This window comes from Camelus bactrianus, chromosome 15, assembly GCF_048773025.1.
Source record: "Camelus bactrianus isolate YW-2024 breed Bactrian camel chromosome 15, ASM4877302v1, whole genome shotgun sequence".
In the NCBI taxonomy this organism is placed as follows: domain Eukaryota; kingdom Metazoa; phylum Chordata; class Mammalia; order Artiodactyla; family Camelidae; genus Camelus; species Camelus bactrianus.
In genome coordinates this window covers 18536812-18562173 of record NC_133553.1, presented here as the reverse complement: position 1 = coordinate 18562173, position 25362 = coordinate 18536812, and the positions used below count along the sequence as shown (strand labels likewise).

Sequence of the window (25362 nt, the reverse complement as noted above, 5' to 3'; positions counted from 1 at the left end):
ATTTTTTTTCCTTTCCAAGTTATCCATTCAGTTAGAGATTATGAAATACGGAAGAACAATGGCCATGTTCTTGCTTGTGACATAGATCTAAGTCCTCTTCCTGTGGCGTGTGCGTGGTTTGTGGTGGTAGGTGCTGCTCTAGGGCGTTTTAACAGCACCCCCCACCCCCTGCCCCCGGCCTGCTGCCTGGAGTGGGGATCCTGACTTCCTCCTCCGCCTTTTTCCTCATTTCCCTCTTTCTGTTTTGCTCCACGTTTCCCCACCGGACTCTTCATTTTCTACCTATTCCTATTTTCCCTGGCAACTTACTTTCCATCTTTAAATTCAGCCTTGAGGCAAAAGCCAGCACAGTTTATTGAAAAATCCGGAGTCAGAGTCGGTAGCCGGGCATCCGGTGCCGGTGTGGTCCTCAGCCCTGGCCTCAGGTCCCAGAACGTGAAGGGAGGAGGCGGGGCTGCATCCCTGCTCACGCGGGGCTTCTTCTGGAGGATGAGCCTTGTCTTCCCTTCCTTCCTCCTCCCCTCCTTCCTTCCTGCCTTTCTGCTTTTTAAAGTAAGGGGCGGGGCGCCGTTTCCCAGCTCCTAAACCTCCCCCAAACACGGCAGCTCCTGAGTGACCTCTTTGAAATACCTGGGGGTCTTTTTTTTAATGTTAAAAAATTTCAGGATTTTGTACACATACACAGAATAAACTTTCATATGTTGTATCATTTAAAATGTCTTCTTTTGAAATACTTATTTTTTTATTTTGTCACAGCCCAATGATGATAATTACCCAGAAGATCACTAGTTTGGCTTGTGAAATTCATGATGGTAAGAATTTGGAAATTAATTTTTCATCACTGGAAAAGTTGTATTCAAACAATCTTATCTGATTGTATTTGAGGTATAACCATAATTTTTGCTCTCTACTAGAGGAAGGAGAGGGGTGGAGGTAAGATATGGGAAAATATTTAACTCTGCTTAAGGTTATTAAAGTGTACTCATCCTCCACTGTTTATTAATTTTGCATTCGGTCCAGTGACAAAAACAAAGTAAAATAGTGCAGTTCAGACATATGACCCACATTAGTGACAATTTAAAATATAAAGGAAACAGACATTTGGTCTAAACCAGGTTTTATTGATCCTGCTTCTTCTCTGTGTTACACACTTACTCAGATGTGAATGGTTTCCCCTGCCCCACCTCCCTTATACACACACATGCACACACACACTTACATATATTTTTAGTGTAAATATTTATGTATTCGTATTCTGTACCCTCTGAACGGACACCGTGCCACAGCAAATGCCAGCAGTCAGGACTCTGGGTCTCCAGAGTTACAGGAGCGTCCCCTTCAGGACAGTCATTTATCTGTAGCCCGGATGGTTTTCCAGCCTCCCTGTGTCCGTTGCCCATCCTGTGCCATCTGCCTGGGGGGACCTACATGTATTTTTGAAGTCTGTTGCCTCTTACCTTAGACCTCTCCTGGGTCCTTAAATCGGATTTAAGCTCTAGCAAGTTGGTGTGTAATCGTAAGTAATACTCTCCTGTTTGGGGGAGGTGATGAAGTGGACGAAGATGGTACATTAAGTCCAGTTCCATTCACTAGAGTCGCGTAGGAGTGAGGAGATCCTTCCCTGCTTTATTCCGGGCTGCTAGTCTGTACCGCTGAGGTTAGTCATTGGAACCATCCAATTATAGAAACACTTCGGTGTCTCCTTCTGAAAAGTCATCATGTTTACTATTAAATACGCTAGCACTGGGGAATTTTTTGACATAGTAATAATTTCCTTTAGAAAGGAGTCCAGCTAGTTCCCTGATGTGTGTTATTTATCTTACACAGGGACAGACGCGCTGGCTTGCGTGCAGATGGTGCTCTCGCACGATTGGGCCTGTGTTGCAAGGAGAACGAAGGGGGCTAGTTACGCCAAAATAGTGATTACAGCATGAATTTCAAATGAGGGAAGTGATGAGAGCGAATGGGAGGAAATACCTTTTTTTTCTTGGGAGAAATCATAATTGATAAATTATCTACTTTTATTTCTCAGGGATGTTTCGGAAGGATGAGGAACTGACTCCCTCGCAGAGAGGCTTGGCAGTCAGGTACGTGCCTCCGCATCGTCTCCTCCGTGGTCCACGCTCGCTCTGCTGGGGACGCACACTTACTCACGTGGCCAAGGCTGACTTGTCTTCCTGCAGGCGCTCAGTTCACGAACACCAAACCTTCCTCCCTCTGCACACCTCCTGCCACCACATCTAGCTGGGCTGGGCTCCCTTCTTCTTCTTCTTTTTTTAAATTTTATTTATTTATTTATTTTTTGTGGGGGAGGTAATTAGGTTTATTTATTTATTTGTTCTTGGAGGAGGTGCTGGGGGTTGAACCCAGGACCTTGTGCATGCTAGGCATGTGCTCTGTCACCTGAGCTATACCCTCCCCCAGCCGAGCATCCCTTCTGAGGCTCCCGCAGTGCCTTGAACATACCATCGTACAGTGTGCACCTCCTGTGTGCCGTGAGGCTGTCTGCGAAATTTTCTGTCTCTGCTGCGAGTCTCTGAGTTCCCTGCAGACAGGCAAGGCTTATGGTCTTTGGGTAGTAATTACGGGTAATAATCGCAGCTACCACTTAAAGACCGGTAGCTTGATGGCAGGTACTGGAATTAGATGCTGTGTTTTGAAATAAGGAAGAACCAGCAAGATATTCTCATGGTTATTTGAGGAATTTGCTCTGGGCTAGGCCCCTGCTTCACGTACTGTAGGTCCTCTGTTGACCCGTCTAAGGGATAGCTTAATTTCTTGGCAGGGCCTGTCTTAATCTAATATAATTAGAAATAAAATACTTGTTTTACTTAAAGAAAAACTTCCTGCAAAGCACGTTGTTTCCTGCAAATCTAGACCTGATACCTGCATGGCTGTCAGAAGAATGAGATGATTTGTGCCGTAGGTAGACCCTACCCTAAGCGTTCACCTTTGATCCAGGAAGTAGGTCTTGAGAATATTCTTGTATTTTCCCCATTTTAAAAATTATTCTGTTTTGATACTTACTATAGTCAGTCTTGAATGTACACTTGAATATATTTAGTTTGTGAGAGGTTAATTTGATTTGGATTCTGTGATCTTTGGGAGTCCTCGGTCCATTCCAGTAACTGCTTGTTAACAGTCAGCCTCTGTCTTCCCGTCCCTCCCATGTGGCCACCTGACAAAACCCCAGACCTGGTTAAATCCAACTCTCCGCCTGCCTCAACAGTAGAAGAGGGCAGAGTGGACAAAACGCTCTCTTGCCAATTGGACGCATTCTGAATTGGTCACCCCAAATTCAGCATTCTGGACCTTAGACTTGCCCACAGCTCTGCCACATTTCCTCCGTCCACTTCCTTTCCCACTCTCTGTCAGGGGCGGTGGGGTTCTCCTGTCTCCTAGACTCCCAGCACTCCCTCCCCCACGCTCAGGTAGGATGGTAGCAGAGTTTGTAACAAGGATCAATTAACCCACTGCTGCTCTGCTGCCATTCTTTCAAGTTTGCCCTTAACTTTGGCAGATGTGACTGTCAGCCTCCTTTCACATGTTCCTCAACCTCTCAGCACCCTTGAACCCATTTGATCACTCAGTCCTTGAAATGCCTTTTTCACTTGCCACCCAGGACACACATTTTCAGTTGTCATAAAGGAGAGGGGTGTGCTACTGACTTCTGACGGGTAAGGGCCAGGGATGTTGCCAAGCATCCCACAGTGCACAGGACAGTCCCTACAGCAAAGCAGTAGTGTCCAAAAATGCCAGTAACGCCGAGACTGAGAAGACAAACCTGAGACAACACATAGTTGATAGCAAACAAATACGGTATGAAAGAGTAAATCTTTCATCAGTGTCATGAATAGAGGATTACTCTTGTACTCAGTTCCAATTTTAATAGCGTGTGCTATAGTTACCTACTTCTTTCCTGGTGGAAAAGAACAAGGCTTGTCATTTGACATGGCATTTGAGCCGAAATTACTTCAGTGAATTTCATGGTTCGGAATTATCTCTTCTCCTTGCAAATTGTGATACATAGTTTGACTTGGTCAGATTGATGACCTGGTGGTGTTTTGGTCTTGAAGTGAGCGGTGTTGCCAGAGCACAAGGAGCCCTTTGGCAGCCTTGCAATTCCGGGGCACGTGTCTAGTGTTTGGGGTGGGAGGACCCCTCCCCAAGCCAGCTCTCCATGGGGAGACCTGCAGGAGTAGATCTGCCAGACACATTCTGCTCTCATCAGTTTTGAGCCCTCAAGACCGAATACGTAAGGTTCAAAACATTTCTTTTTTTTTTTAACATTTTTTTTATTGAGTTATAGTCATTTTACAATGTTGTGTCAAATTCAAAACACTTCTAAATGTCGGAAAAGAATTCAGGAAAGAATTTAAAAAGAGTTATGGCTAAGTGGTAACCCAGCTGTGTGATGGGTGGACCACAAGCACTGCTTGCTCTGATTGTTTTTTTATAAAAATACATGTGAGGGGGTTCTGCAGCTTCTCTTGGCTGCAGAGTGTATTTGTGCTTTTTTGGGCGATCACTTCTCATATTAGAGAGGAAGAGGGTTGTAACACATTCGAGAGCCTGTTTCCTGTCCCCAGGTGTAGTTGTTCTTTTATTTATGATCATTTGTATCTGTCAGTGGATGGCAGACTTGACAAATGGAGTCGGTTTTTAAAAATTACAAAGATACTCCTAATGCATTGATATGATGAAGATACATGGTTTACCCAGTCTTCTGTGTTACTGACTGTTTTTTACCCAGTTACCTGCATTGAGAGCTAGAATGCTTGGTAAGCTTTAGACGCCGTATGTTGTTGCACTGACCTCAGAGCAACTGAATTAAAAAACGTCACAAGGCATCCTTGAACCTTTCCCTCTCACCCCCCCACATCCCGTCCATCCGCAGACCCCCGGCTGTCCTGCCAGAACACATGCAGATGCGGCTGCGCCACTCACCGCCCCCTGGAGGCCAGTGGCCTCCTGACTGGTCTTCCCACTTCCACCCTCCTCTGTCCACACACAGGAGCTGGAGCGGTTCTTTTGAAACATAGGTGTTTTAAAACCCTGCTGTAGTTTTTCATCACATTCAGAATTAAATCCAGAGTTCCCTCGGTGGCTTGTAAGGCAGGCCCTCGGTTACCTCACCTCTGACTCCCTCCCTCGTTCCCTGGTTCAGGCTGCTCCAGCCATGCTGGCCTCCCTGCTCCTGGGTGGGCCCCCGTCTCGGGGATTTTACCCTCGCTGTTCCCTCCACCTGGAGTCCCTGTCCTGGGCTCACACGAGTCCCTCGCTCACTGCTCAGATGTCTCCTGATCAGAGAGGCCTTCTCTGATTTACTGATGTCATAAAACACCCCTTCTCCTTGAAGCACTTAGCATCTCTGAAAATATTTCATGTGTTTTTTAATTTGTTACCTGCAACTGTTCTGTAAGCCCTGTGAATGCGGGATCTCTGTCTCGAGTCCCGCAGTGTCTTTAGACCTTGGAGCGCGTGTGCGGTAGCTGGCTCACACGAAGACTTGAGAGAATGAGTGACTAGTGAGCGATGATTCTTGCTGCCGTACCTTGTGCACCTCGGGTTTGTCTCATCAGGAGGAGTTAGGTACAAACCCTTTGTAGTTGCTCGTAGAGGTCTGTATGGAAACTCTTTTATCCAAAAATACTGTTGAGCATTCCTTCATCCTGAACCTCTCAATTCTTCTCATGTGGATGCAAATGAAAATTAAAGCTCATTTTATCTCAGAAATGGAAAGACAAGTGAGGTTGGGGATGTCGCTCCCGTCACGTTTTCTGGAAGCGGATGTTCCCTCTCACGGGCTGCATGTCTTTTCATTGCAGGCGCATGCCGAGCCTTCTGGAGTATTTAAGTTACAACTGTAACTTCATGGGCATCCTGGCAGGCCCCCTCTGCTCGTACAAAGACTACATCACGTTCATCGAAGGCAGGTCGTACCATGTGGCGCAATCAGGCGAAAACGGAAAAGAAGAAATGCAGTGTGAAAGGGCAGAGCCGTCCCCCAACGTAAGTGCGCGAGGGCCACCTGCAGCCTCCACGGCATGGCTTGATTAGCCTTGTTTACTTAAAGATACTAATGTTTTCAAGTTCTGAATGTACCCCTCTATTCAAAAAATATTTTTCCAGAGAAATGCCTCTTCACACAGCCCCCGGTGGTGATGCCTGGCAGGGGCACAGCCACGACTAAAGAGCAGAGGTCAGGCTCCTTAAGAAACTGGGAGGAGCTCCTCAGTGAGAATAGTGCTTTGTGGTTCCGGGGTGCTTTACAAGAACGCCCGTCTCGTGGAGCTGACCAAGCCTGGTTTTCCAGGCTTTTTCCTGCCCTGTACCTTACATTCCAGCACAGTCAGTGTTCTCTTTTCCTCTCCTGCTTTCCCTTCTTCGTCATGATCATTGCCAGCTGAAATCTTCCTTCTCTTTAAAGGCCTACTTCAAATATCACCTTTTCCATAAAACCTTGTCCGATTTTCACAGCAAAAAAGAAGCAAGAGCGGGCACTCTGACAGCACATTCAGCCCCGACGGCAGCCTTACGAGGCCAGTGCTCTGTTCTCAGCACTTCGCAGACGAGGAAGCTGAGACTCGGAGTCTAAGTAATTGGACCAAGGTTTCCCGGGTTGGTGTTAGGAGGACAGGAGTTCAAAGCCAGGCAGTCTGTGCCCCACAACTGAGCATGATCTCGACTTCCTTGGAGCTGCCGGGGTGCCTGGCACCGCAGGGAGACGGGCCGTGAAGCTCCGTGCAGGCCGAGTTCTGCTGGATTCGATCTGGGAGAGCCTGAAAGTCCCATGGGAAGCAGGCCAGTCAGGAAGTCTGTGAGGCAGAAGAGGGGGAGCTAGCCTGTTTCCTCCGAATGTGGGGTTCAGAGCAGACGACCACCTCCTTCCTAAGTTGTTGTGAAATGAAGAGTGGGTGAAGAGGTGCAAAATCTCTTGTGTTTTCTCTTTTCTGCCGTGTGACTCATTGTGTTTTACACCAAAAAGGTACTCTTGTCTCGGTGCTTCCCATCCCCGGTCCGGTGTTAATCGGTAAATGCCGTATCCGACTGGGTCGTGGGATTGAGTGTATTCAGATCTCCTTGTTGGCTGTCTTGTCTGCCCAGGCTGCCCACTTAACCCTTTAGGGGCCTCACTGCCATGGGAGGAAGCCAGGGTCATCATAGATAGCTGTGATATTCCGGAAGTTAATTCTGGAATACTGGAAAGAGAATTAAAACCTAGGAATCAAGATCCTGGACATAATTTTGTAAAATAATTGGAAAATATCAAGTGCAGAAAATATAAGTAGTAGTAAATCAAACCCAGCAGAGAACAGTGTAAGTGTGTGTATTACTTCTGCCACCTCACTGACTTTTTATGGGATTCATGCTTATAAAATACCGCTTTCCTCCCTCAGATTGTGGACATCATAAATGAGAGGTTGTTGACAATAGCAAATACTCTTATTAATACATTATCTCACTACTTTACTATATTTTACATTTAAGTTCCGTGTGTACATAGCTCACACAGTCAAACAGTGCAGTTATTTACAGATCACTCAGAGGCACTTGGAAGCTCTTTGTGCACCAGTGGTGGGTGTAGACCCTTCAGATCCGAAGCAGGTCAGTCAGGTAGCTGGTGGCCCGTTTGTTGGGGACCTCCTAATTGTCTTTGCCTGTGTTAGTGAAGATACAGGCTTGGCTGCTGAACCAGAGACCTGAATAAACAGCAGGCGGTGAAACGAGGTGGAAGCTGATTCTTCGCTCACGTGACAGCTCAGGTGTACGTTGTCCGAGGATGTCATGGCAGCTCCGTGGGTGGGGGCTCCAGGCTCTCCCCTGTTTTGCCATCCTTAGGGCAAAAACTGCTGGTCCCTGGAGCTGGGCAAGGAAGGGGCTAACGATATCACCTCTCAGGATGCCTTCTCCGTGGTCTCCACGATCATTCCAGCACTTACCCAGCCCCCTGCTCTGGACATGCATCCCTGAGCCTGGCTCTTCTCTGGTTAGGCATAATTCTTCCCCGAGAATTAAGTTCTGGCTTCCTGCTAGAATGTGGAGGGGTGTACATCTTCTATGTAGGGAGGCTCTAGGAACCAGGGGTTACACCTGACTTCCCAGCTGTGGGTCCCCTCGCCCCCGCCTTTCAAAGTACCTGATCTGGAATTGGCCGAGCCTTTTGGGAACTTCTCATTGGTTTGTGCGCCAGCTGGTAGTTGACATCTGGTATATGTTGCTTTAATTTTTTTTTTTTCCAAAATGAGGCTGGAAGCTAGTGTATATAGTCTCATGGCCACAGTATTTCTTGCTGTTACTAAAATGATACACCCAATTTTTAGCTTAATCTATGAGGCCATTCAGTTCATCTCACTTCATTTATAATTATAATTTTTCTCTAATTACCTATTTTAAATCTCTTTCTATTCAAATGTATAGGTTAGATATTTGGGGGATGGTGGGGGGAAGAAAAGGTAGCCTTAGTTTACAGGAGAAAGCTTTGAAAGACAGCCAGGAAAGTGAGGAGGAGAACAGCCGTAGCACAGAGTCCTTGAACATCCGGCACCTCCTGACAAGGGCGGCCTGAGAATAAAGCCGAGCTTCTCTGAGAGCACGGGAATCTGGCATGTGCCCTGACTCTGGCTTCTGGCCCTTCTTTGGGCACCGGTCCAAGATGTGTTAAATATGGGTGTTCATCTGCAAATCACTTTAGCTAATTTGGATATTGTTTGCTTACTGCATGCGATGCTAAATGCAAGTGTTTTGTTACATTCTTTCATCTGGATCCAGCCTTTTCTTTCATCCCTTCATAGCCTGTATAACCCCCTTTATATGGAGTCAGATTGAAATGGTCTAGCCTGCTAAAAATACAAAAATGCCATGAGTTGGGTTCTGTCAAGGTAATTTAACCTCTCCAGAATATAGTGAAGATCGGCCTTTTCTTTCCATCAGGATCTTTTATGCAAATCTTTTCGTTTTCTCAGGTGTATAGCTGTTTGGGTTGTATCATCTTGAACAAAATTGTATAAAAGAACTTTCAGATTTAAAGAAATGTAAACGCTGTTTATTGTAAAAAAAAAAAATAGTGTCCATGAAATTCCTAGAATTTGGAAAATAGGGAAAAAGCACAATGGAAAAAGTAAGTCGTGTGTGTGTGTAATCATGTAAAATCCACTACCTAAAGTTTTTAATGTTAACATTTTTGTGTAGTCATACCTATACATCTGTGTTTGTTTTAGAATTTTTAAAATTTACTGACAGTCCTGAAAATTTCCAATGTGATCTGAGCCATAAACTGGCAGCAGTCGTTAGCAATAAGGCTGGAGGTTTCATACTGTGAGACCATGCAGGCTTTAAATGCTGAGCTCCACGCAGTTCGTGATTTTTGACAGAGTTACAGGGTGAATACTGCATTCAGGAGGAATATTCTGGCAATTCTATGTTAAACGAAGTATAGGGAGCATGGATTAAGTGCATGAAGTCCTGTCTCACGCTTGCAGATGGCAGTTATTCAGAAGCTCTTGGTCTGTGGGCTCTCCTTGTTTTTTCACCTGACCGTCTCAAGAACGTTGCCAGTGGAATATAACATTGATGAGCGTTTCCAAGCTACAGCTTCGTGGCCGACAAAGGTTGTCTATCTGTATGTGTCTATTTTGGCTGCAAGACCCAAATACTACTTTGCATGGACGTTGGGTGAGTAACACATGAACAAACTTCTCCGTTAGCATGTGGAGGTGTCCTCCCCAGTAGGTGGCCCTGAGAGTGCCCTCCTGAGGACACGCAGTTAGAGGCCAATGAGAGAAGCTAGGGCCGCCTATGCAGAAGAAATAAACCTCAGTGCTCATATCCCACATACAAGGAGGTAGCCTCAAAACTGTTAGGATGTCCTAAACACTGGATCAAGGCCCATTTTATTATAATATCAGATAAAAGTGAGAATAAAGTTACTTTATTTAAGAATAAAAGCTGTGGGGAGAGTATAGCTCAATTGGTAGAGTACAAGCTTAGCATGTATGAGGTCCTGGGTTCAATTCCCAGCACGTCCGTTAAGTAAGTAAATAAATAAACCTAATTACCTCCCCCTTCCAAAAAACAAACAAAAAGGATTTTTTTAATTAAAAAAAAAGAATAAAAGCTAATAGGATATGATAACATACATCTTCTGGGTAGTTTATTACATAGGTCTTTTTTTTTTTTTGGCTTATAGTTATTTTTATTACTGTAAGCTCCGTAATAAAAATCCCACTTGAACTTCTGATTTTAGTTATCTGTGTCTTAATCCTTGTCTCCCTCTGTGTGCCACAGCGGACGCCATCAATAATGCTGCCGGCTTTGGTTTCAGAGGCTATGACAAAAACGGAGCAGCTCGTTGGGACTTAATTTCCAATCTGAGAATTCAGCAGATAGAGGTTAGTAGTCGTTAGGAAGTTGATTACCATATGACACTTTAAGTACTGTAGTTTGCTTTCATAGGGTAGGGTGTGATGTCCCAAGAGCGGCACTGACGGCACTGGAAGCTTTATCATAAGAATCCTCATTCTTCCCTTCACCCAGTATTTATCGTTCTTCAGCCACGTGCCCAAGGCACTGGGGGTCCAGGGATGAGATCCGAACAGTTGGGCACCCCGGGAGCTTTGATCTAGCCGGCGTTACAGGGACACAGAAAGGCTGGTTGTGATGAGAGGGGCATAGGGGACTGCAGGTTAGGAATCCACCTTAGACTAGGGGGCTCGGGGAGGGGCCCTGAAGGACACAGGGTCACAAGCTGAGTCCTAAACGGTTATGAGGAGGCAGCCAGGCACTCCAGGCCGAGAGGGCGGCCTGAGGCAGCAGGGGAGGGGTGTGGTAAAACTCCTGCTGGTTTACAGTGTAGGGAGTGTGACTGATGAGGCTGGAGAAGTAGAGGCCGAGGCAGGCACAGTCTTAGAGGCCGTGTGAAGGGTTTTGAACTTTCTTACAAGAGCGGCGGAGCGTTGCGGGTGGGTGACATGCAGGCCCGTGAGCTGATCGCGCGTGTGTGTCAGGAGGATCGGCTACATCAGGTCGAAGGTGTTACCCTCGGAGGCAGTGGCCTGTTGGGAGGGTGTCGTGTTAAGCCAGCATGACAGTGACCTAAACCAGGGAAGTGACAGTGGGCTGGAAAGATGTGACCACATTGGAGAGCTGGCCACCGGAAGGTCATTCTCCTGCTGTGTCAGCAGGACTTGGTGATACGTTGGAATCAGCAAGAGAGGATGAGGTAGGAATCATGCCCAGGTGTCTGGTTTAATCAGCTGGGTTTATGGTGGCACCTTCCACTGAGGTGAGGAACAAAGGAAAGGCACAGGTTTGAAGGGAGAGAGAAAGTGTTCAAATCTCAGACTTAGTGCAGTGGTCCAGCAGGCCGGTGAAGGCTGGGGCATTAGCTGAAACTTCGGCACTTGGGATGGTAATTTGGGAACTGTTGGCACGCAGTATTTCAGATTTTGGGAGAAGCCACAAGAGTAGCTGTGAGGGACACTGCGGGTGGGGGAGAGACAAGAGTCCCCATCTTACCTGCTGGGCGAAGGAAGGCGTGTGGGAGGGGCAGCCGGTCAGAAAGCCTGGGCCTTGCTCTGCAAGCCTGTGCAAGGACTATTCCAAGTGGGAGAAGGTACCAGAACTTGGGGTGACAGGTTGACAGGGAATGGATGGTGAATCGATCAGGCTGACCCCACCGCTGAACCTTAGTCACAGTCGGGCATTAGACACCTGCGGGCACGGTGCCGCAGGACGTACAGGCCCGCTCGGCTCCCTAGCTCTCTCTGCAGGTAGCAGGAGCCTGGAATATAGAGAAGGAAGCGGAACACCAGATCCAGAAGTAGGGGATTCTGCCGGACACATGACCCAGTTTTCCTCAGCAAACACAGGGCATGGGATAAAAGGGGGCGGAGAGGGGCTATTACAGATTGAAAGAGACTCCAGCCACATGTACCGTGGAACCTTATTTGTATTCTGATTGAGCAGGCCAACTGGGAAACCATATTTTTAAACCATCAGGGGTATTTGAATGCAAAATGGATATTAGATGATGTTAAGGAATTATTATTCATTTTGTTTTCCAAAGGTCCTTATTTATTGGACATAAATTCTAAACTATTTACGGGGAACATAAGATGTGTATGTTTGCTTTGAAATACTCTTAACATTGTCAGTAATATAATGGGGAAGGAGAGGGGAAATTGATAATTGTGGAAACTGGCTGATAAACAGATGGCCATGTTCTAACCTTTTGTTCTTTATTGCCACGTAAGGAGCCTTTGAGACTTTTTCCCCCAATCACCTCCCCGTGAAATTTTAATACAACAGATATACTGTGTATCTGTGTATATCCTGTATGTGTATATGTGCTTTATACATAAAAAGAGTAACATTTTCTTTTGCCTCCTAAGAACCTGTTTTCATCCTCAGACTTTGATAAGAATAGTGAGTAACAGAGCACAGAATCTAAGATGGCAACAAGTGCAGACTGGAGGAGGGGTCGTTACGCTGGGGAAGGAGAGGCCAAGTGACCAGAGGTTCCCTCTGACATCACAGTGGGGCAGCAAAGAGCCACTCCTCCAGGGGCGGCAGGTCCAGGGTGCCGAGACCCCCAGTAGCCCAGGAGGGGGCGGCTGAGGAGCAAGGCAGTGAGGGAGCAAAGAGACGGTGCCTGATGGGACATCCAGTCCAGTCCCCAGTGACCGGAAGTTCATTTGCCTGCTCTGTGAGGAATGTCTTTGGGATAATTCCGTGACAACCCTGTGGATGTTAACACACCAGAGAAAATGGTGAGAATTCACTTACCTCGGGGATGCTCCCTGCAGTAGGCAGACTGCTGTCACAGACTGATGCCGCAGTGTGAGGACAGCAGTACTGAGGAGCGAGCTCAGTACCCTGCCTCCGCTGGCAAGCAGTGTCCTTTCCGCACAGGAAAACGGTATCGCTTATAGTTAAAGCTTCACCATTTTGTTGGCCAAAGGAAAAACTTCCTTTGTTTTGCAGATGTCAACAAGTTTCAAAATGTTTGTGGATAACTGGAATATTCAGACAGCTCTCTGGCTGAAGAGGTAAGCGCCTTCAGGAGCCACCGTTCACTGTGCTCAGGTCTCTGGCTCTTGTGTTGAGTTTCCACTGAGTTCACATTCTCAGTTAGGTTAATGCTGTGACTTGTGTTGACCAGAAAACACAGTTAACGTCCTCCAAAGCAGGGAACCACCAAATCTGAGAGCCATTTAGGCTTGAGTCATGCATGAATGCAGCTCGCACTGACCTCTCCGCCCGCCTTCGGAGGCACCCACCAAGGTCTGAGATCACTAGCGCCCTCCCGCTCTCATTTTCCGGAGAGTTGCTCAAACACAGATGTACGTGTGTCCTAGATTTTCCACAAGTTCCAGGTTTTAAATATTTCAGTACAACAGACCTTCCTATGTTGGGCACAAGATGCAGAGATGAGTAAGATGGACAGAACAGCCCCTGTAGTCAGAGTCCCAGTCTTGTTAGAGACGGGACAGTGTCAACCACGCATGTGCACACACACACACACACACACACACACGCACACACACTTGCCGTTCCCTGTAGTGAGAGGGAGGGAGGGAGCAGAAACAGTGGGGCACAAAGAGGAAGGAGGAGCTTGCACTGAGATTTGGGGTTAGGAGGTTGTCACGGACAAGGGGAGGGGGAGGGCAGCCCCGCAGGGGACGGTTTACAAAACAGGATGTTAGGGCACTGAAGACACTCCCAGGGGTTCTCGTTGCTCCCAGTGGGACACACTGTCCGATCTTGAGTGTATTTCATAAAATACTGTTCCTGTGATGGTAGGGCTGTAAGTACTGTTGTGTGTAAAGCAGCCTTCTTTTGTGATGTCCTTTATTCATGGCAAGTTTAGTTTCTTTACCCCTTGAAATATCCAAAATAGACTGTTGTCACTTCACGATGCCTTGCGCTCTGCCCGGTGGCTGCGGATTTTCTGAGCTAATCTGTGGTGTTACTTCTTGTTGTTGTATTTTAAATTTGATACCTTAGGAAAATCTTATTTTCATCTGATTTCTCTGCCTGTTGCAGGAAAACTTTAGACTAAGCACAACTTGCTTCCCAGAAGAGTATCCTTAGATCAGGTGAAAGTTCTAAGTATCACTAAAGAAAATAATAAAATAATATAAAATAAAAATAACTTTTATGTTTGTTAATGTCTTTCTGCAAATAGTTTGGACTCCCAAACACTGGAAATGATCATTTTAGCTGTTACATGTATCAGTGAAGAGATAGGAATTAAGTATCTTTTCATAAATCTGATACTTAAAAGCCATAACCTCCCTGAGGTCACAGATCAAGCTGATGCCTAAGATGAGCTGTGGTTGTTTTCCTAAATCCCAACTGGTAATAAAAGAGTGATCATTGTGGGGTTTTTATAAACTCTAATCGCTCATGGTTTCCACGGTTTCTAGGGTGTGTTATGAACGCGTCTCCTTGAGTCCGACTATCCAGACGTTCATTCTCTCTGCCATCTGGCACGGGGTCTACCCGGGATATTACCTGACGTTTTTCCTGGGAGTGGTGGTGACGCTGGCCGCACGGGTGGTGAGTATGGCGAGTCCCATGTCATACGTCAGTGGCAGTCCACTAAGGCTGGTGTACAAGGCGGGGAACCTCTCACCAGGCAGCCTTATTTCTTTGACCTGGTCAGTGCTGCCCTCCGGCCACGAGCATGCCATGCTCCTAGCGTGTTTGTTGAGTGCATCTCGCGGGCACCACGCTTGGTTCCTCTGAGAGGGCGACCTGGCACACGGAGGCCCCACAGTATGTCCTTGTCTTACAGAATCTTCTGAAGGATTGCTAAAAACTGAGCTCAATAACAATGATCAGGCGGGCAGGTTTATTTTAGAAATGTGTCCTGAAAGCTACAGGTTTTGAGTCCTCTTTTCGACGCACAGCGGGACGTGGGCAGACCTGGCTGACGCGGACGGGCCGCTCCCGGGGCCGACGGCACGGAGCAGCAGGGCAGGTTCTGTAGGGCTCGGCCTGGTTGACACCTGGTGTGTTATTTTGGGAAACAGCTGAGGAATTAGGTGGGGACCTGGCTGGGCAAAGAAGAAGGGCAATTAGTGTTAAGTGCCTGAAAATCGATCAGGGGAAAGTAACATAACAGAAGTAGTATCTGGACATGCTTATTAAGTCACCAAGAGGTGAGGAGGCTTGAGTTAACAAACTAGCAAGTACCTGCTGTATTCGGCTTTAAGGTGCCTTGGGGATGTATGAGGGAAATCTCAAGAAGGAATAACTCGAGGCTCCACCTTCTGTAGTTCGTGGTCTAATTAGGGGCATAAGGGGTGTGTTTATTGTCAGTATCTCTGTACGGGTGTGGGCGGGGGCGCACACACCGCAGGGCAGACGTGAGGAGTTCCAGCGGTTTTATAGACGGCAAGTACCAGGGGTGTTTAGAGGGAAAGAACTCCCTTTTGGTTGGGTTGCTAGAGGTGGCCTCAGGAGGAAAGGGTGGCTGGGTTTGGGGTTTGAAAGGTGGAAGTTATTTCAGAAGTGAGTGTAGTGTGTGACGAGGGGAGACAGTGACATTAGGAACACCAGATTTGAAAGTGCGTGCATTTGGGACTGACACGCAGATCTGGTCGAAGCGGAGACTTCACGTGTGCCTAAATGGTAGATGATTCTGGAAAGACAAAGGGCAGGGGCGAGGGGTGTGGCGGGGAAGAGGCCACCCACAGAAGACTGTGAACAAACTCCCCAGAGTAAGAGTCTGCACCTCATTCTGTCCGCACATCGGGAGTTAGGTGAGGAGGGAGCGTGGGAGGACGCGGCAGCCATGCCTGGAAGCTAGAATTGACTCGCCCCAGGGACAGAAGGATGGAGAGTGGGTACCAGTGTGGGGTGAGCGGGGCAGGACGCGGTCGGAGCCCGGACGGGGACTGGCCCTGGGAGCGCTGGTCTCTGCGTGGAAGAGCCGTTAACCTCACCTGGTCGCCTCTGGGAAAGCCACGTGGCGTCTCGGAGCAGGACCACACTTCACCCGTGAACATATTAGACGAGAAAAAACATAGTGTTCAGTTAAGTGTACACATTTCAAAACTGAGATGGTTTGACTGTTTCAGAAGCTAAAATATATTGAAAAGGTGGTTAGTAGAATGCACTTTTTTCTGAGAAGCCCTTCCCAGTTTCCATTAACAACTGAATAATGTGTGTAATTGCTGTTTATGTAAATAAATGCTGTTTGACCTGAGCTCAGTGTACAGCATCTGTCTTGCACAAATGCCGAGGTTAAGAAGACGAAAGATGTCTCACTGAGTAGTAGTAGAAAGATTAATAACATGCTGAACTTTGTTCACATACAGGCACACTTCGGAGACATGGTACATTCGGTTTCAGACCTCAGCGATAAAATGAATATTGCAATAAAGCAAGTCACACAAAGTTTTTGGTTTCCCAGTTGATATAAAAGCTATGTTTACATTATTCTGTAGCCTGTTAAGTGTGCTGTAACATTATGTCTAAATGTACAGACCTTAATTTAAAAATATGTTATTGCTAAAAAACGTTAACCATCATCTGAGCCTTCAAGTTGTAGTGGTAACAGGGAAGCTCAGTGATCACACATCATCGTTACAAATATAGTAATGATGAAAAAGTTTTAAGTATTGCAAGCATCACCAAAATGTGACATGGAGACACAGAATGAGCAAGTGCTGTTGGAAAAATGGCACCGATAGACTGACTTAACGCAGGGTTGCCACAAACCTTCCATTTGTGAAAAACGCAGTATCCAGGAAGCACAGTAAAGCGCGGTGTGCCTGTGCTGTCATTTACAGGTGTGATTTAAGGAGCCCTAGGCAGTGTTATTTTTAACTGTTCGAGGAAACTTTTAATACAGCTTTGAATCTACAGAAGACTTGCAAAGATCCTGCACTCCCTTGACCCAGATTCACACATTTTGCCCACGTGCTTTTTCTCGCGCCCTCCTCGTTTTTTATATAGTCATGTGTTAGTTTTTTTCCTGAACCAGCTTTTTCCATAATATAGGACCACTTTAGATACCCGCCAGCAATGATGAGAGTTTCCCTTACTCCACATCCTTGAAACAGTTGATACAGTCAGTGTAATTTTATAAGCAGCGTTAAAGAGAAATATTTTTGTTTATTTCAGATGAGAAATAACTTTCGACATCATTTCATCAAAACTCCCCAACTGAAGTTGCTGTACGATATCATAACATGGGTAGTAACTCAAGTGGCAGTAAGTTACATGGTCTTGCCCTTTGTGCTTCTTTCTATAAAACCATCGTTCATGTTTTACAGGTAAGTGTTACTCTTAAAAAGATGCCAGTGGAAATTATTTTTAAAAGAAAGCTTCTTGCTATTGGGTAGAATAGGAAAATAATACCCTAACGTATTTCCTGCAGTTAAATGCGTTATCAGTTACTTTTAAATCTTAAACCAAGCAGTGTCAGGGTTTTTCTGGAAGGAGTCACAGCCCTCAGACCTCAGACGAGAGTGTGACCTAGAGGAAGGAGTAGCAGCCGGGTAACCTCTGCTTAGAGTCCCTCAAAGGTTTCACGGCAACGTGGAGCTGTTCTTCCCAGAGCTTGGATGTTAAGTGGATTATTGTGACCATCTGGCAGTATATACATATGTTGAATCATTAAATTGTACACCTGTAGCTAATACAGTGTTACGTGTCAATTATATCTCAATTAAAAAGAGCCATCAGGCTAGCTTTGGCCCGTAGGCCGTGGTTTGCTCGCCCTTCCTCTAGAGCCAAGGATTAGGAGTTTATCTGTTAAAGCAGAGGCTTCAGAGTCACAGGGGATATTTTGGGGGCTGAAGTAAGATGTATCTTCTGATAGTCACGAGTAACTGTTGGTACAGTCCGTGGACCAAGAGTTCAGGCTGTCAGACTGCTAACTCTGAAAAAAAAATGTAAAAAGGATGAACAATGAAGACTATGAGAAAGCAGTTTTAAGAAAGAAAAAATATAGCTTGTTCTTTTCAAGGAATTATTCTCTTAATTTCTTTGGTCAAAGATAATAAATTACTTATATTTCATTTAGTGGTTCCCTTTTCACTCTTCTGTGTCTCACTGGTACTTTGTCATCTCTGCATGACAGAAATTATTGTCTTGAATTCCATATTTTGTTTATGTTTATCTCCTCACTCTCCCCCACCAAATTCCACCCCCCCCACTTAGATACTGGTATCTTTGAGATCAGAAACTTTTTTTCTCTCATAAATTCTTCATTACCCCAGCATTTAGAATGGCAGCACAGAGTATGTGGTCAAAAAATTGTTGAACTAAATCTGACAGTAATTGTACAGGAAGACATAAGTAACTTCTGCTAGAATTTCCATCTTAGTAGGATTTATTATGTATGTTTAAATGCAGTTGGATTATCCATCCTGGATACTTTGTTCACAGGCACTCATGCTTACAGTTATAGAAGCCGTTTAGGTCATATTTGCTTTGTGTTTAATTTGGGGCATGATGCTTCTAGTAATATTTTCAATAGCGTGACCTTTATTTCATGACAGTCACCATCAAGAAGCAGTACCGCTTATCTGTCACTCACATCAGTGGAGTCTTTGTGACTTAATTAGGGGCAGTAAGTAGCAGGTCAGGCTGTTCCTGTCCCTTTACCGCCTGCATTCTCTTGCTTTGCTCAGTATTTGATTCTGTGGATTTGAGAGATCTTTTTCAGATCAGTATTAAGAAGTACCTTTTTGTTTTTGTTCTCTTTAGTCGTGGCCTTATGACCCTGACAAAGGAATGTAATATGATGTCTAGTATTGTGCTTCTAAGTGGCCTGGGTTTATGAAGTGCTTTATAAATAGCCAGTGGCCTATGTTGCTAGAGTTTCATCTGAGGGGTGTGGATAAGAGAATAATGCCGGAAATATACTCACCCTAAGAGGGGCTTGTGACATTTTGACCAGCGGGCAGTTATTAAGGACCGTTAATTATCAGAATTTAATAAAGTAAGCTTTTCTTTTTCTTTTTTTTTTAGCCATTGGTATTACTGCCTTCACATCGCTAGTATCTTAGTATTATTGTTGTTGCCGCTGAAAAAAACTCAAAGAGGAAAGAAGACACATGAAGATGTTCAGCTGTCACGATCCAAAAAGTTTGATGAAGGAGAAAATTCTTTGGGGCAGAACAGTTTTTCCACAGCAAACAATGTTTGCTGTCAGAATCAAGAAGTAGCCTCTGGACATTCATCATTAAAGCAATGATGGAGAAAACACTCTGATGGCTATTTTTTGTATGTTAACAGAAACCAGTCTTAGCACCTTTCAAGGGATTTGTGTCTGTTTGAAAAGAGATTACGTCGGGGGGGAAATCAGGCAGTTACAGGTAGGGAATTCCCTGTATCCCAGATTGGAAATGGAATGAAATAACCCCTCCCATGCCATGTCCCTGTGGGCCACGCCTTATATGAAAACATTTCCATTATTTCAATGGGCACTCAGGACCTCAGCATATGTCCATACGGTCATATGTGTGCCCTGTTGCTGAATGTATGTTGCGTATCCCAAGGCACTGAAGAGGTGGAAAAATAATTGTGTCAATCTGGATGGTTGAGAAAAATTAACTTTTCCAAATGAATGTCTTGCCTTAAACCTTCTATTTCCTAAAATATTGTCCCTAAATGGTATTTTCAAGTGTGATATTGTGAGAACACTGTTTCAATATTTGATGTTGTGTGCCGCACAGGATTTCCAGAGGAATTTAAACAGGATATTTAAGATGGTGGATACTTTAAAATGCAATAAAGAGCTCACTATTTGAAGGGTTTTCTTAAAGTATCTCAAATGACTGCAGTCTGTAGGGAAACCGTAAACAGTAATGGATGCCAAATTATAGGTACCTTATTTTCCTGGAGAGCTTAATTACCCTGTGTCAGGCAGAGAGCCCTTCAGGGGAAGATTTCTTCAATATAATCAAAGGTTGATAATGTGATATTTTAAGCTTATTTTCTTAAAATATAGAAAGAAGATGGCAGAGGAAGGTGGGCAGGCATGAATGAAGCAGGCGCTCCGTGGGCGCGGCGGGGATGGGCCCCCGCAGGTGCCAGGTCACACAAGCGCGTCCCCCCCGGTTTATATGAGTTATTTGCAATTATGTAAGACATGGAAGTTTAATAACTTTTTACTATGTTGGACTTTTGAAAGAAATTTATCAAGCGTAAGTTATATAGTATTATAAAAAGCATTATGAAAATAATAGTGGGAGATTGCTTGAAGGTTTTGAAAGAGAAATCTCGGAATTAGCTTACTCTCGAGCTAATCACTGCTTTATCCTTGACATTTAATTGGTATTTGAGAAAAGTTTTAGGAAAATGGAAACTTAAGATCATTAGGTCTGAACCACATTTTTAGAGAATGATACAGTTTCCAAACTCTTCTCGCATAAAAATTCTACCATTCACTCTTATTAATGAGTTTTAGATTCTGAAAGTAGGAAAATGCACTTTGATCTCATGGGCCATTTTCACTGTAATTAATTTCATCTTGAATTGCTAGGCGTCTCGTTTTACTCCTTTTTCCCCACAGTCTTGTGATGCTGCAGGAGCTGAAGGCGGGGTGGAGGGGGTCATGCCAGCCTGGGGTGGGGCCACGGCCACAGAGGGGACATCCTGGGCCAAGAGAGGGAAGGATGGGTGGGGCCTTCTGAATTCACTGTTATGCCACCCATTTTCTGTGGAAGTTCTTTTCGTTTTGCCTTAAATTTTTCATGAAATGCAAATTGTCTGTCTATGGTGAGTCTCTTTTTTTTTATCATTAATAAATTTGCAAATGAAGTTACGGACAGAACCGCTCTGGTTTAAGCTGTATAGTACTTCATTTCAAGACAAAAGTAAAGGCAAAATACATGGAACTTTTGAGGTCTAACCAGCAAAAATAGCAGTGCATCTTCCTAGAACTTTAGTAATATCTTAGCCTTTGTTTATATGAAATGTTTTTATTTTTCTAAAGGTAAATTTTTTCCACCTGACAGTGTTAGCCGTGCTGTTACCTCCCAGGAAAGGACAGATTGCTAAATTCCTTTCCTCTATTTTCCCAGGCACTGAAATTAAGCTATGGGATGTGGAGAGTGGCCCCCACAGTATCTCCTCAATTTAGTTAATGCTGCAGAGAATCTGGCTACTGTTAAGAAAAAGTCAACAAGTTTAGAGGTTAAAAGACAAGTCTAGGCATGTCGTAAGTGCAAACAAGAAAGTGTAATAAAACCTTTTTTTTTTTGTTCAGCCTACCTAGCCCTTACCGAATAATCATGATTTATTTCTATTACCTGACTACATTTGATTTCTCAGTCTGTACACCTAAAATAACTTAGCTATGTTTTTTGCTCAATGAATGTAATCAAAGCAAGATGATTGATGAATTTTCCAATCATGTTGAAGACAATCCGTTATAGATACAGTTGATGGCTTTCCATTATCTGGATTGTCTAGGGTTTGTGGGGTTTTTTGTTTTGTTTTTGGTATGAAATAGGTTTTGAATACCTTTTCTTTAATTTTGGAGAAATTGTAATCACAAGTATGCAATCTTGGAGAAAAACTGAAGAACTAATTCTAATCCTCACCTTGACTTTTCTCCTCGAGAAGAGACCTTGTGCTTTAGAAAATGAATATACCCACTTGGAGCGTTGTAAGGGTTAATACTTTACTTCTAATTACAGTAGGAGAGTTGAAAACTGGTACAGCTCTGCGATGCTAAGTTTAAAGGGATTCGTTGTAATATGCGCTTCTTGCTTCTTTTTTAATCAACAGAATAGGATTCAGTGTGTATTTAAAGTTACTGTTTCTCCACTCTTCAGTTGTCATGGAAAAACTCCAGAAATGATCGATCAATATCATTTTTATATTTTTACTTAATTATTATACTACTCAGGGAGAAAATGAACAAAAATAATTATCTTTCCCTCAATTTTATTTTCTTGAAACAGTAAGTTAATTTATTTTGACATATCTTAGCTGTCACCGTTTTCCAACTGGCTTATTCTTGGTTTTTAAAAGAAGCGTTTTTTTAATTGGAACTCGGGATGACTGAGGAAATTGATTTGGCTTCTAAAGTGCCCAGCATAACAGAGGAGGTGTATTTGGCTTCAGAAACGTCCAGCCACCGCATATACTGCCACCATACTCTTGGTTAAAAAGTATTTTTTAAATTGATTCCCACCATGGATAACATTCACATAGAGGATTTCCACAGATACCAGTTTTGAGGGAAAAATGCAGTAAAAAGAATGGTTTTTAAAAGTGAAGGTCACACACATTGAAGCACCAATTGTCCTGGAAGGAGCTCTGGGTGTTCACCTGGCTCTGTCGTCGGTGAGCCTGGTGACCTGGACAAGTCCCCTGTCCTCCAGATGAACCTTGCTGTGAAGCCCAGGGGTTAGTTCCAGAAGCTCATGACCAGTGTGTTTGTAAGGAGTGGAAGCATTAGCAAGCTCTGTCAGAGCCACACGCAAGGGTGGATTCACAGGCAGGATCATCTTCGTGGTCATTTACTTTTACTACTTGAGCTCAAAGCCCTGACTTTTCAAAAGTGTTTTGAGGCAACAAGAAAACCTCTCAATCCATTAAATCAGAAGTGTGGCAACAAACCCTTTCTAGTGAACATAGTGTTAAATGGAATCTTTAAATTAAATAATGAAATAGTCTCCACTGAAAAAATATTTTCTCCTTTTACTTTTTCTGCTTTTTTGGTTTCTGTTTGTGCAATGTAAAACTGAAGAAGATATATGCTAAAAAATATTTTATATGAATTACCAACTTTACTGGACAAAGTTTACCACCGCGTAACTTCTCAAATAGTATTTCATTCAAAGATATTTAAGGAATATTTAATTTACACCTTATTTTAAACTACAGAAAAAATTACTTTAAAATGTTGCCATTAAAATAATTACAAAATTTATACTTTTATTCAAGGTCTGCATTACATTTAGGACAAAAATCTCTCCTATTTAAAATTCAAACATTTTGAATTTTAATTTCTATATTCATGGACAGCTCTGGACATTTATACTTTTCTGTTTCCTTATTTTGAATTGTTCAAAATTACTAGTTTATTGATTTGAAGGGTTCTGCATTACAGTTGAAAGAAAAAATTACTTGAGAGAATAATTGTTTCAGAATAGTGCCTGTTAATACTTTGTCAGTGAAGGACTTGTCCAGAGTTTTAGATATAAACCAGTATTTTGTGGAGTTTTATTCAGCCACTAATAGTCCATCCTGGCTGAAATTGAATACAGCAGATTTAACGTAGGTGCAGAATTCTAAATAACACTGTGAAATGCAATCTTGACTGCCCTCAAGTACCTTATAAAACTACACTTAACCCAGGGTACATTTAATGAATGGCTGATCGTTTATACACTTCAGTTAGATGCTGAAAGTTCTGCTTTCTACAGTCCTTTCTTATAAAAGTGCATTTGTGTCCATGCACGCTCCTTATGCTGAAGGAAAATATTTGCATTAAAAAAAGAAATTCCACTCTGAAATGTGGATTTGCAAGATGAGGAAGCAGAGGATCTCTACAGTGGTTTTCTGCAGCACCACTCAGTCAGAACTATCTAGAGTAACTCATTACTGAAGAAAACTTAAAATGAAATCTTCCACGTTGGCATTTTGTAGGACTGCTCTTAAAATCAGTGACTAAGCTGCTTTTTGTGTCTCTTGTACCAAGGATGCAGCCAATTACATTTTACTTGGTTTGCTGCTTAATAATGTTTTTATATGTTTAAAATAGTATTTATTTGAGTCGTTTTTTTAACATTATGCAAACCCCAGTAAAGAACTGGTAAGCTCTATATAGGTCATTGATTGGGAAGACTTTCTGAAATGGAGCCTAAAGATGCATTTTTATGCCAACTAATTTGTCTTGCCTTTAAGACTGATTATACCTGTCTTCTTTCAGTAGATCTTTTATAAAGCAAAAGAACAAAACAAAAAACCCAAGACTGTTCTATAAATAAGAATATAAAGATTCACGCAAAATCACTGTCTAAAGCTTACTCAGTGATGCAAAGCCATCTTTCCAGTCCCGTTTTATCAGATTTTGCTACAATAAAAAGAAATGGAAATATAATGAAAAACCAAAAGTTACAGAGCAACATCAGTAAAATGAGTAACCATTTTCTTAATAACATGTTTGAAATGGAAAAAGTGACTGGCTGCCTTTACTGGTGTTGTAAATGACTATATTCTGCCCAGTCTCTGTTTTGGGGTAATTTTAAGAAATTGGTTTGTTACCACTCCTCTTTGCTTTTTCCTGTCAAAGGGCAAACACGTGTGAGGAGTTTGACAGCCTTTTAAAATATGCCTCTTTTCTGACTTTAAGTATTTTTGGTTCTGTATCTATGGGTTTGTCAACAAAGTCCATTCGCTCCTGACTTTTTATCACAGGAGAAAAGGAATCAAACATTCGACACACACATGTTCCAAGCCAGTCTTCTCCATCTACTGTCACCTGTACGCACTGCCTCCCTGAACCAGGAGGGGCCCGATGGAAAGCAATAGGAATAAAAGTAAAAATAATTCAGGTGAAACCAGAGAAGCCCTTCTCCATACAGAGTGAAAATGTGTGATTTCATCCTGCCTTCCTTTAAAGGTTGTGTCTTGATCTCTGCGTAGGAGTAGTTGAACATTGTTAGCCAAACGCGAGAAGGGTTCCATCGCCAGCAGCCAGTATTTACAATCGTCACTTGCCTTCCCTGGGTGAGAATAGAACGTGGTGTTCTGTGCATTTTGTTTTTGTTATTCCAAAATATTTTTTTAAAGAAGTGTTATTTTTTGACAGATCCATAAATTAGTTCCGTGTTGTATGGCAAGTTAAAACTTAACCACTGTGTCAGTTACACTGTGACGTGATAATTTCATAACTGCTCATTTCGAGTCTGTGTCCTCAGAGCTGCACTGGTGGCTTGTTGCTGGGTTTTAAAGATGTTTTTAACTGAACATATAAATGTTTTTTTCTAATTTGTGTGTCTTTAAAAAATGATTAAACAGTAGTTTAAAAATACATGTGTGTGTTTGCTAATTTTGGAGACTTTAAATTACATCTCTAGAACTGAATGTCAGGTCTGTCATGAAAAGCAATGGTCTTATTGAAGGAGTCTTTAATTGGATGGTAATACTCACAGGAGTCATTGACTCTTTAAAGATCATTTAAAAGAAACTATTGTCACATGATAAACACTTTGGAAGGCAATGAAAACAGCCTTAAGTTAGTGTATAGTATCTTGTATTCTCAAAACAGACTTAGACAGTGAAGGCGACGCTGACTGTTCTCAGTTACAAAGAAAAAGCATTGGCTTTCCCAGTCCTGCTGTTAGCACTTGCACTGGGCTTATCTGGATCTGGTCTTGGCTT

The 25362-nt window shown here is 43.6% G+C and overlaps 1 protein-coding gene across 4 annotated transcripts in view; it reads left to right on the top strand.

Moving 5' to 3' along the window:
* MBOAT2 (membrane bound glycerophospholipid O-acyltransferase 2) overlaps positions 1-25012 on the top strand; it is a 110821-nt gene extending 85809 nt beyond the window's left edge. For all 4 annotated transcript variants that reach the window (XM_074341630.1, XM_074341629.1, XM_045523371.2 and 1 more), the window contains 9 exons: positions 757-812; positions 2033-2087; positions 5829-6012; positions 9483-9675; positions 10288-10391; positions 12985-13049; positions 14430-14562; positions 17137-17288; positions 18991-25012. In XM_074341630.1, coding sequence (XP_074197731.1) covers positions 757-812; positions 2033-2087; positions 5829-6012; positions 9483-9675; positions 10288-10391; positions 12985-13049; positions 14430-14562; positions 17137-17288; positions 18991-19216 — 1168 coding nt within the window. In that variant the 3' untranslated portion in view covers positions 19217-25012. The remainder of the gene's footprint in view (positions 1-756; positions 813-2032; positions 2088-5828; positions 6013-9482; positions 9676-10287; positions 10392-12984; positions 13050-14429; positions 14563-17136; positions 17289-18990) is intronic.
* Positions 25013-25362: the final 350 nt, after the last annotated feature.